This window comes from Xenopus tropicalis, chromosome 6 (assembly GCF_000004195.4).
Source record: "Xenopus tropicalis strain Nigerian chromosome 6, UCB_Xtro_10.0, whole genome shotgun sequence".
Classification (NCBI taxonomy): Eukaryota; Metazoa; Chordata; class Amphibia; order Anura; family Pipidae; genus Xenopus; species Xenopus tropicalis.
The window spans coordinates 58,564,028-58,576,581 of NC_030682.2; the positions used below are offsets into that span (position 1 = coordinate 58,564,028).

The 12,554-nt window shown below is 37.7% G+C and overlaps 1 protein-coding gene across 2 annotated transcripts in view; it reads right to left on the minus strand.

The window, feature by feature from the left end:
- sugct (succinyl-CoA:glutarate-CoA transferase) overlaps nt 1–12,554 on the minus strand; it is a 332,890-nt gene that overhangs the window by 306,069 nt on the left and 14,267 nt on the right. For both annotated transcript variants that reach the window (XM_031904075.1, XM_002933407.5), the window contains exons 5-7: nt 7,080–7,130; nt 6,163–6,283; nt 3,630–3,721 (exon numbers count right to left, since the gene is read on the minus strand). In XM_031904075.1, coding sequence (XP_031759935.1) covers nt 3,630–3,721; nt 6,163–6,283; nt 7,080–7,130 — 264 coding nt within the window. The remainder of the gene's footprint in view (nt 1–3,629; nt 3,722–6,162; nt 6,284–7,079; nt 7,131–12,554) is intronic.

Consider the following 12,554-nt stretch of genomic DNA (forward strand, 5'->3'; position numbering starts at 1 on the left):
CCAAGCAGTCATTCAATTTTGTGAAACGACAATCACCTTCATAGGAGTCCTTTACACTTCATAGCCTGTAAAACATGTAGACATAAATACAAAGTATCACATTTAAAAACCAATTATACAAAGTATCCTACAATAAACAGTTACGAAGTAACTGAGGGGAAAGAGAATCCAGTTTTTTAATCCACACTGCCTCTCTTTTAAATAATTGTTTAGTCAAATTTCCACCTCTAAGTATATGGACTTCTAATACTGCCCATCTAACCTGTGCCACTGAATGCTTAGCTACATAAAAATGTTTGGCCACAGATAATTCAGATACTTCAGACATTTATTTCCACTTTCTTCAGATTTTTCTTTTTCTCTATCTGGTGTATAGTTCTTTATATTCCTTTTATGTTCGTTTAAACGGGTTCTTTTTGTTCTAGCTGTCTGCCCCACATAAGAGACCCCACATGGGCATTTTATCATATAAATTACCCCAGAGCTGTTGCACGTAAAATGTCCTTGAATTCGAATTGGTGTGCCTTTAGTGGGATGAGCGATCGTATCCCCTCTGATAATACCTGTACAGTGCGCACAATCGCCACACCCGAATGTACCTGATTTGAGGGGTGCTAATAACCCCCTTTTCTTTTTGCAAAACCTTTTTGGACAAAACATGTCCTATTGATTTCCCCCGCCTATATGAAAATAGTGGGGTCTCTTTAAACAATTTGCCTACTTCACAATCGTTTTGTAACATGTTCCAACACAAAGGCCACTCTCGCATTTATTTTTCTTCGGTTGTATTTTCTTAATTAATAACTCCTCACGTTTTACTCCTTTAATTAATAACTCCTCACGTTTTACTCCTTTTAAATCCTGCTTAAGTTGCTTCTCATTACAGCCTCTCTGCACAAATTTTTTAACCATACCCTGCGCTTCCGCCTCATATAACTCCTCAGAGAGGAGAGAGTGGAATTTGTGTCAACTTTTGGTAGCCACACCCATAATATAAATAAAATAATTTTAAAACACTGAAACATGTTACAAAACGATTGTGAAGTAGGCAAATTGTTTAAAGAGACCCCACTATTTTCATATAGGCGGGGGAAATCAATAGGACAGGTTTTGTTAAAAAAGGTTTTGCAAAAAGAAAAGTGGGTTATTAGCACCCCTCAAATCGGGTACATTCGCGCGTGGCGATTGTGCGCACTGTACAGGTATTATCAGAGGGGATACGATCGCTCATCCCACTAAAGGCACACCAATTCGAATTCAAGGACATTTTACGTGCAACAGCTCTGGGGTAATTTATATGATAAAATGCCCATGTGCGGGCTCTTCTGCGGGGCAGACAGCAAGAACAATAAGAACCTGTTTAAATTAACATAAAAGCAATATAAGAAACTGTACACCAGATAAAGAAAAAGAAAATTCTGAACAAGAAAGTGGAAAGAAATATGTATCTGAATTATCTGTGGCCAAACATTTTATGTAGCTAAGCATACGGTGGCACAGGTTAGATGGGCAGTATTAGAACAAGTCCATTTACTTAGAGGTAGAAATTTGACTAAACAATTATTAAAAAGAGAGGCAGTGTGGATTAAAAAACTGGATTCTCTTTCCCCTCAAGGTTTAAACGATTGTCGTTTCACATAATTGAATGGCTGCTTGGGACTGTTTGGTATTGCAGCCGTGATGGGGTTAATGGGTCACATGATAGTGTCATATGGTCTGTTAAGGTATTTAATGAGTAAATTGTTTACTTGTGTGTATTGCACCTGAAGAAGGGGTCACCCCTGAAAGCTTGTGCTGTTTGTTCATTTCTGCAAATAAATGATTTAAAGGCATTGCCAACACACTGGTGTGCTTCTTCCCCTCTGCAAAGATATATGGAAAAAAGGCTTGGGAGCGGCCGTGGAAGTCAAGCACCCTCTGAGAACATGTATGTAAGTGGTGTGCTGAAGATTTTTCTTTATGTTTATTTACTGTATTAACATTAAGTTTGAGTTATTAAAAAATACTAGACTTTGGAATCCAAAAATATTTTTTTCTTATTCTCAGGAAATAACTGACAAATTAATCAACACTTATACCTGTGCCAGTTCGTCAGAAGGGGGCTCCATTTCTACGGGAAGAAAGGGTGTTAGGAAGGGGCAGTAAGGAAGTAAATAGATTATGGGCAAAGTGTGGAATAGGTGGAGAAAGGTGCGAGGAAGCATGTCATAGCAGGATGTGAGACAGGAGAAAGTATCAGCACCAATATTAGGCTTGGAAGAAGTATACTCCTTTTCCTACTTTGATTTGGTGGGATGGGAACATGATATAGAATAGTCAAACTGCATTTTTTTTTTAGTCATTGCTGGTGGAGGAATGCTTGCTACAGAGGGAGGTAAGGCCCCAGAGTGTTGGCACAGATGTGCCAGTGGTGGGTGTTTAGCTCCTCCACTTGTTCCCCCAGCACTTCAGCATTGCAGGCAGCCATATGTTTATTTTGGTTTGGCAAGCATTTTGTGAGTGAAACATTTCAATGTATAGTTTATAGTATAGCTTAATGATTGCTATAAGTTTGTAATTTTATCTTTGTCTGCTAATAAAAGCTGTGGCTTTTTACATTACATACATGGATGTCCATACTGTCTCCAAGGCTGAGGTATGATATAAAGGAAAGAAGATGGGGGTCAGTTTGCCTGAATCAACTGTAGGAAGACGGCCTTTTTGATGCTGCACAGTCATGTGTCTGACTGCTTTGAACAGCTGATCATTTTCATTTCTTATGGGTTATTACTGCATAGCTCGGTCAGTAGGTCATACGAATCCAGACTCCCTCGTGTGTATGAGGGAGTCTGCTAGATGAAAAGACAATTATTTGCTACACTGAAACAAACCTTTTCAGTATGTAAAATACATTTCTGTATGCAGTAAAGCTTTATTTTGCCAGCAGTTAGGCATTTAACACCCAGGCAACAACTCACAGGGAAGCCAATTTATCAAGGATCGAACACAGTGAAACCCCACTCTATCAATCGTTGTAAACAATTCCTCCAAATTCTGCCAATATTTCAAATTAATATTGAAATCTTGAATTTAAAAATAACTTGATTTTTGCTAATTTAACTCCCATTAATTCTACATGAACTCACCAGCTTTGAGATAGCAAATTTTTATATTTAAATTTTAAAGTTTTTGTTCTTATATGTTTAATGTATACACCCATTTATTGCCCAGCGCTGTAGAATATATTGGTGCTCTATAAATACGGGTTAATAATCATTTTTAAAGGACTACATTGATCAAACTGGATGAATTAAATAATTTTCCAAAAAGGTTGGATGAATTTTTTTTATGGGAAAAGAACATATATGGCTTCTGATACTAATACTCCCATAGACTCCATTTTAATCAAATAATTCACATTTTTAAAAATTATTTCCTTTTTCTCTGTAATAATAAAACAGTACCTTATTGGAGACAAAACAATCCTATTGTGTTTAATAACTGTTTAAATAATTATTTCAGTAGACGTAAGGTAGGAGATCCGAATTACGGAAAGACCCCTTATCCAGAAAACCCCAGGTCCCGAGCATTCTGGATAACAGGTCCCATACCTGTATATAATAGGTGTATTGTATATAGGACAGTGTTACCTCAGGTCCTGTGATATACATAAGTCCAGACATTGCACAAGCAACTGCATCATATCCAGCTCTCTGAAATAAAGGGCCAGTCTGGCCGTAGCCTACAGCAAAGAAAAATAAAGTAAAATAAAAACATTTATATTCTCCAGTTCAAAGGACAAGTTGATCATGTTCTAATAGGCTCTTCTACTGACAGCAGGCAAGGAACCAAACACAGAATATCAGTAACACTGCACCCACTAAAAATTGTACATCTACTGCCAAGGATAAGTAACGCACAAACAGAGCCTTGAATCTGGTACTAGTTTAACTGATTGCCACAAGCTGTTTCTCTAAAGTAGTCAATAGAAGTGCATTGCTTGATTTTACCCGTGAGCAACATTTAAATATTAAAAAAGTTTGGGAGCAACACAAGCATGAAAAAGGGCTGTGATTGGTTATTTGGTAGCCCAATGCGGACTGGCAGTCTAAAGGAGGCTCTGTTTGGCAGGACACATGGTTTTATGTCTAAAAACTTGCCTCCAAGTCAGAAATTTAAAAATGAGCACCTGCTTTGAGATCACTGGGTGCAACATCAAAGGGGTTGGGGAGCAACATGTTGCAGGCAAGCCACTAGTTGGGGATCAGTGATCTAAATAAACAGGTTGTGCAGGTGGCAGGAGCAGGTTGCAGACACATAAAACGCTAAATTGCCTTTTATGTTAAATATGAATCACATAAAATCTAAATAATATAGTATATGTATGTACAGTATATACTGTATTTTTTTTTTTTATATCAACTTTTGTTTCTCCTTAAATCATCCGCTGCCTACTGCATTACCTGCTCACTTGTATCTATCTTTATTGTCTTAAACTTTTCCCATCTGCCACAACCTGCATAATGTCTTGCCTTTGTAATGGCTTTATATCCTTGATCAGTTTCTGTCCAATTTTCTCAACCTACTGGCTTTTAAGATAATATAATAAAATAAAAATATTCCTGGCAAGCCAGGAATCAAAGCAAATTCCTGAGGGGGGGGGGGCAAGTGGGTTACAGGAGGAGAAGGAAATCTAAGTGATTAAGGAGATGTTGTAGCCTTACTATTAACCTCTGGACAACCAGTGTGGCAGGCATTGAAAGATTTAAAAGAGGCAAAAAATGTCAGCACTCTTTCCATATATACACTTACTAGTGCTTGGTTAATCATTATAAACAGAGTTCCAGGATGAACCAGCAGACCATATTTCATAAATATATCAACTTTTATTACATATTATATTAGACTTGTGCATCCAACGTTTTGGCCCACATTGAGGCCATTATGAAGGATAAAAGTGCTAGCAATAATGTTACATATTATATAGCCTCATTTACCCTCCAAAAGGGCACCAAAATGTCATCATCACAACCCTGATTAAACAAACTGCAAACTTATTTAATAACGTGAAAACAATTGTCTGACCAATAGGTGTCACTGTGGAGTTAACTATAGCTTCTGAGTGAGTTAAATCCATAGTTAGAAAACCAAAGCAAAGCATCTGATTGGCTGCTATGAGTAACATCACCGGTAATGTTTTACTCTACTTTTTACACAGCATGATAAATATACCCCTAAAATACTAGCAGGGGTTAATACCCATTAGTTTAATGTGGTATATATAATAGGTTGTGATATAGGACACTATAATGTAAATGTTTTCTGCTAAACCATATAGACAGTAAACACTTTTCCAGCACTGATACTGTATCAGGCCACAGTCCCTGCTGTCTTAATGATATAAAGGGATATAGATTGTAAGTCCTGAAGCTCTAACAAAGAAAAAAGGTGGTATCTTTATCACTTGTTTGGGCTTTATTAGCACCTATATTTAAGAGGTGCAGACTTTAGTAGAATTAAATATGTTCAATGCAAAACATTTCAACTATGTGGCGGCTTGAATAAATATGGACTGAGAAAATGCTAAATAATGTTCATTGTTTATAAATGCAAGGTTTGGATTTAAATAGCAGTCAAGGAAGTTTTCCCTTTTGAAAGTCAACTCTGTTGTAATTGTTCAAATGCTCACAAAGAGCACATATGTATGTAGCCAGTTTAGCAGAGGTGGAACCCATATTATTTTAAAATAAAATCAATCTGTTGCTTTATAATCTAAGAGCAGATCCTACACTATCATCTATAAAATAAGTTTCATTAACAATTATAATGATCACATATATAAATCAATACAGGTATGGGACCCCTTATCTATAATGCTCGGGACCTGGGTTTTTCCGGATAAGGGATCTTTCTGTAATTTGGATCTCTGTAACTTAAGTCTGCTTAAAATTATTTAAATATTGAATAAACCAAATAGGATGGTTTTGCTTGCAATAAAGATTAATTATATCTTAATTGGGATCAAGTACAAGGTACTGATTTCTAATTACAGAGGGAAATCATTTTTTTATATAGAATTATTTGCTTATAATGGAGTCTATGGCAGATGGCCTTTCCGTAATTTGGAACTTCCTGGATAAGGGATCCGATACCTGTAATATATAATAAAAAAGACAACTTTACCAGTTATTGAGCAGTAAATTATATGAGGAGCAATCTCCTTTATCTCTTCAAATCCAAGTCCCATCTTAGATAGCTTGCCTGGAATGTAATTTTCAACAAAAACATCACAGGCTTTTGCAAGCTAAAGAAAAATAAGAAATAAAAAAAAGATTTATTATTAATATTATTACAAAGGGCATTTCTGTAGTTATCCTATAATTTTACAAAGCCAAAGGTTAAGTGGGTTTCAAGACAGTGAGAGGGTATTGAAATGAGGCAATTACCTATTCCCTCCAGTTTAACATGAGATAATGAATAGGGCTGTTGTTGGACATAATTTTTGTCTATTGTTTAAATTAAGAAAACTCTATCCTAGTTCCTGAAGGAAGATTACCGACATACGAACAGCAAATGGGTTAATATAGGGAGTTGTTTATTCACAAGATAAGGGGAATTAAGTTGGTGTGAAAGCAAAACAATGCTCTGTTAAATAATAAAAATATATGGAAACATGGAAAATGTTTTCTTTAGCATAAGTTCTGTTTCTTTTGCTGACCTGTAATGCTGCTTTAAAATGTCTGAAATTAAGGAAATGGTTCAAATATATTTGGAAGCAAGCTAAGGATACATGGAAAGGGTGGATTTAAAGGGAGGGATACACATTCTTTATTCTAGTCCCGTCTGTTGTTTTTGTTTCTCTTGTTCTTCATGCGCCCTATCTTCCTTTGTTACTCTTCTTCTTTCTACTTTCTAAACTACAGAACTTTATTAAAGAGAGTAATTATATAACTATCCCTTTTACTATATTATGGACGGGCCTATTCTAAACATCTTTATTATCTTTTATGTTTTTTAAATCAGGAGTCGCTAATCCTATTAAGCCCAATATAAATTGACTTTGCAACTTCAATGGTAATCATTTCTACACAGCAACTTACCTCTTGGATAATCTTGCTTCCATTTGGATTTTTCATATTCACAGCTATACTCTGTAACAAAATAGTATAATTTGCGATGAAAATTAATGGTATGGTAAATTGAAGGAATTCTGTCATGATTTTTATTACTATATTACACTGTTAACAAATAATTGATTCTTCCATTTAAAATGTTATTCTTGAACCAATAAATGTAATATTGGTGTGTAGGCAGCCAACTCAGGTCACTGTGCCTGATTCTAAGCTTTCAGAAGGAGTCAGCGCTACACATTAGAACTGCTTTCAGATAAGCTATTGTTTCTCCTACTCAATGTAACTGAGGGAGTCATAAACCGGACTTGGATTTTTACTATCTTACTAGCTTTTCTTATATATACCACTAGGTGGAGTATGGGAACGTTTTTAGCAATACAGGTGTCAGATAGCTACTAGCTTGTTACCTTTCCATTGTTCTGCTGATCTGCTGCTGAAGGGGGAAGGGTGGGGGTGACCGCTCCAACTTGCAGTGCAGCAGTAAAGTGTGATTGAAGTTTATCAGAGCACATGAGGGCACCTGGGAAACTAACAACATGTATAGCCCCAAGGCAAATTATAAAATTTAAAAAAATCTGTTTCCTATTTTGAAAAATGGATTTCAATGTAGGATTCTGCTGGAGAAGCTCTATTAACTGGGCAATATCATTACCCTTTTATTAACTGGGTACCAAAGGTATTCTACATTTTTTTAATAATAAATTGCTTCTCATTGACAAAAATTACTCTCTCCATTAGCATGTTTCCAAATGACCCAAAACACATAAGTACAGTAAAACCCCCATTTTTAAGTTTTTCAGTGGACCAGGAAAAAAGCATGGGAGTAAGTTTGACTTTGAAAGACAATGTTTACTCTGTTAATTACACAGGATAAGCAGTGAAGCATTAATGTTACACTATGGGGAGACATTTGCAAGACATCTCTGACAGTCAGATGTACAACCTAAAGCAATAAGTGATTTATGCATCACTGAATGAGGTACAGACTAACTGGAATTGACTTTACACACAGAACCATGGCAAAGCATGCAATTGGTTGGTATTTTAAAACTCATTATTTCACTAATAATAACATTCACAGAGGACAAAGAGCCATTTTTTTGAACATCAGGACAAAATTTTTATTCATTATAAATTGGTGGGACCAAAAAAAAAGTGCAAAATGTGTGAAAATGTAAATTAGGGTATTTTAAATTGTGGGCATTGTTGTCAGACATTACTGTAATCTTATATAGTATATCAACAGAGAAGCATATTTACTAATTTTCGAGGCGGGAGAAAACAAATACAGAAGTACTAAAACAAAAAAAATTTGCAACTTTCTTAACGAACACTAGTTAATTTTAGAAAAAAAATGCAACATGCAACCTACACGCAGGGAGAGCATTAGCTTGCCCGCCTCAGGTGGCGAGGACCCCCACCCTGAGGCAGCGCTGGGTTGGGGACCCCTGTAATCATACCCCAGGCCCAGACAGGTTTGCTCCTTGTTCTCCCGCCCCCTAGTTTGGTCATTATCCACCAGGATAAATACAGTTTGTGTTGGTTATGCCTACCACCAAATTCTCTAATTTTATTTTACTTTAAAAACACTAGGGGGCTGATTTGCTAACCCACGAATCCGACCCGAATTGGAAAAGTTCCGACTTGAAAACGAACATTTTGCGACTTTTTCGTATGTTTTGCGATTTTTTCGGATTCTGTACGAATTTTTCGTTACCAATACGATTTTTGCGTAAAAACGCGAGTTTTTCGTATCCACTACGAAAGTTGCGTAAAAAGTTGCGCATTTTTCGTAGCGTTAAAACTTACGCGAAAAGTTGCGCATTTTTCGCGTAAGTTTTAACGCTACGCAAAATGCGCACCTTTTTACGCAACTTTCGTAATGGATAGGAAAACTCGCGTTTTTACGCAAAAATCGTATTGGTAACGAAAAATTCGTAAAGAATCCGAAAAAATCGCAAAGTACCGATCATTACGAAAAAAACGCAATCGGACTCCATTCGACCCGTTCGTGGGTAAGTAAATCAGCCCCTAGGTAAATGTCTGGCTGCCCTACCTTTATTTTTATCTGCCCACACTTCCCCTTCTCTCCCTACAATCATCCCTCCTGTAGACTCATTTTATCATTTTACTGGAGCAGGGGGGTACATACAATGAATTAATTACAAGTTGATTTAATTAAATAGATGAAATGCAGATTACTGGATTATCATTTAAATAATGAAATTAATAAATAAATGAATTGATTAAACAAATAAATTCAGTAGAGTACTAATGTGTGTCAAATGTGTTTGTGTCTATATACATTATACTTATACATATACTCATTGATACTGTTACTGCTATTTAATGTTATGTAATAGTAATTTAAAGGAGAAGGAAAGGTAAAAACTAAGTAAGCTTTATCAGAAAGGTCTATGTAAATACAGCCTTTAGAGTTCACTATCAAAAGAAACACAGGATATCTTGTCTCCTTTTTTGTAAATATGTTATTTCAGTATCTGACTTCCTCTCTCAGAAAAATCCTTAATTCCTGGGTCCAGAGTATGTGAAGTTCTCTCCTGCTCCCCACTCTCTTAGGAATGTGTAATCTGAGCTATAATAGCAAGAGCAAAAAGCTATAAAGACCTTTAAATTAACTTTTAGTATGATGTAAAATTTGCAGTTGGTCTTCATTTTTTATTTTTTGTGGTTTTTCCAGTAATTTAACCTTCCACTTGATGTATTAGCTGCTATCGGGTTTCTAGGGTCTTATATAGCCTAACAACTAGGCAGTGGGTTGAATGAGAGACTGAAATATAATTAGAAGGTTGAATGAGTATGAATAATAGCATTGTAGCCTCACAAAGCAATAGTTTTTGTGACTGTCGGGTTAATGACCCATTTTAAAAGCTTTAAAAAGAAAAAAACAATAATTTAAAAACTTTAAAAAAATAAATCATGAAAAACAATTGAAAAGTTGATAAGATGCTAAAAGTTATAAGTTTATTTGTCTTTTTTATTTTCTTACAAATGAAAATGTTCAGGTTGGTAGGCATATTCTTTATTTTGCTTTGTGTGCTTTCAGGAGTAAATGGGGGCCCTTTTGAGGTCAGGTTCTATGGTGGGCCCCAGGTGCCCCAGTCTAAAACTATTCTGTGTCATGTTGCGGCATCAATCCATAACATAGCTTTTACTTATTATTGCCAACACCATGTCTATGATATATTGGTTTGATTAATCCTTATGTCATGTTCTGTTACAATTACTTTCTGTTTACTTTCCCAACAACCACCACATTGCTTTTGTCAGATGTCTGTTTGGTAACAGGTGTGCAATATTTTTTGGTTTTGTTACGTAGACCCTGCAGTTGCTAAATCATGCAACCATCTGCCCAGAGAAAAAGGGGGCCAGGGGAGGGCTCACCAGGCCTGTGGGAGCAGGAAGAGCAAGGTAATGCCATGCTTAGAATACAATCTAAAAAATACAGCTGTCTCTTTCTTTTCTAGTCAACAGTGCAGTCCCATTAAGGGTATAAGTGGCTTGCATATTTTTACATCCCATGTAAGGTCATGCACCTTATGCAAGCCACTTATACCCTTAATGGGACTGCACTAGGCAAATCCATAATGGAGAAGGACCTTGGAGTCCTTGTAGATAATAAATTTGGATGTAGCAAGCAATGCCAGGCAGCAGCTGCAAGGGCAAACAAGGTTTTGAGCTGTATTAAAAGGGGTATAGATTCACGGGAGGAGGGGGTTATTCTTCCCCTTTACAGAGCGCTGGTAAGGCCCCATCTAGAACATGCTGTTCAGTTTTGGTCTCCAGTGCTCAAACGGGACATTATTGAGTTAGAGAGGGTCCAGAGAAGGGCAACTAAGCTTGTAAAGGATATGGAAATTCTCAGTTATGAAGAAAGACTGGCCAAGTTGGGTCTGTTTACACTGGAGAAGGGGCAATTAAGAGGTGACATGATAACTATGTATAAATATATAAGGGGATCATCATATAATAACCTTTCTAATGTTTTATTTACCAGTAGGTCCTTCCAACGGACACGAGGGCACCCACTCTGTTTAGAAGAAGGGATGTTCCATTTAAATATTCGGAAAGGATTTTTTACTGTGAGAGCTGCGAAGTTGTGGAATTCCCTCCCCGAATCAGTCGTGCTGGCTGATACATTATATAACTTTAAGAAGGGGCTGGATGGATTCTTAGCAAGTGAATGAATACAGGGTTATGGGAGATAGCTCTTAATACAAGTTGATCCAGGGACTGGTCCGATTGCCATCTTGGAGTCAGGAAGGAATTTTTTCCCCTCTGCGGGAAATTAGAGAGGCTTCAGATGGGGTTTTTTGCCTTCCTCTGGATCAACTAGAACAGGGGTTTCCAACCTTTTTAGCCCCGCGGCCCGGTAGGAGGCACAAAATCTTTTTCCACGGACCGAGGGGGGCGGGGCGCAGCGCGTAATACATGCGACGCGCTGGGGGGGGGGGAGGTGGTGCTGCGGCCCACTGCCATGCCGTCCGCGGCCCGGAACTGGTCCGCGGCCCGGCGGTTGGGGACCCCTGAACTAGAAGTTAGGCAGGTTATATATAGTCATTATGGTTGAACGTGATGGACGTATGTCTTTTTTCAACCCAACTTACTATGTAACAGTCCAACAGATGGAGAAAGTGGAAGGTAATGTGATCTAAAGAATTTCTCTACAACTCCCCTTCTGAAAATTCTATGATACATAGCAAAAAGGGAAATGTACAATTAATTAACAGTAAGCTAACATACATTTACTTTGTATTTTTGATCATGCAAGCAATGCCAAGAAAGAGGCCTTAGAGTAAGACATGAGTGCCTGTTTATTCTAATAAGAGACATTCAGTGGCAGCTCCACTCCATGCAGCACATCATCTCAAAAAAACAAGTTTACCAACTGTGTGGGCTCACTGGATGGAAAACATGTGCACACTGTTATGCCAACCAAGAGCCCCCCCCCCCCCCCTTAGCTCATCTATAAAAATTAGAGAAAAATTAGAGAAAAACAGACAGATACAATATCAACAAATAATATACTGTATATACTCGAGTATAAGCCGAGTTTTTCAGCACTAAAAATGTGCTAAAAAGGTAACCCTCAGCTTATACTCACGTATATACAGATTCCCAGATGAAATGCGCCCGTTGCGCGCGCACCCCCCCCCCCCCCGCATCGTTGTATCAACAGAACCGGAACACAAAGAGGGACGCGCACCGGCACTGAACCGGAACACTGCAAGGGCCAGGCACCTGCGCCTTCATCCGTGCCGCTTCGTTGCACAGGAGACTTTGAATGTACCAGACCCAAATCAGAATGCTGACCATGGAGGAGTGCCTTGGTCTTACCAGGGGCATGTATGGGAACCTGTTGGCTGCCCCACTGGGCTCATCTGAATGTAAATTACCGAGTGGGCAGTGCAGTGGGAGCAC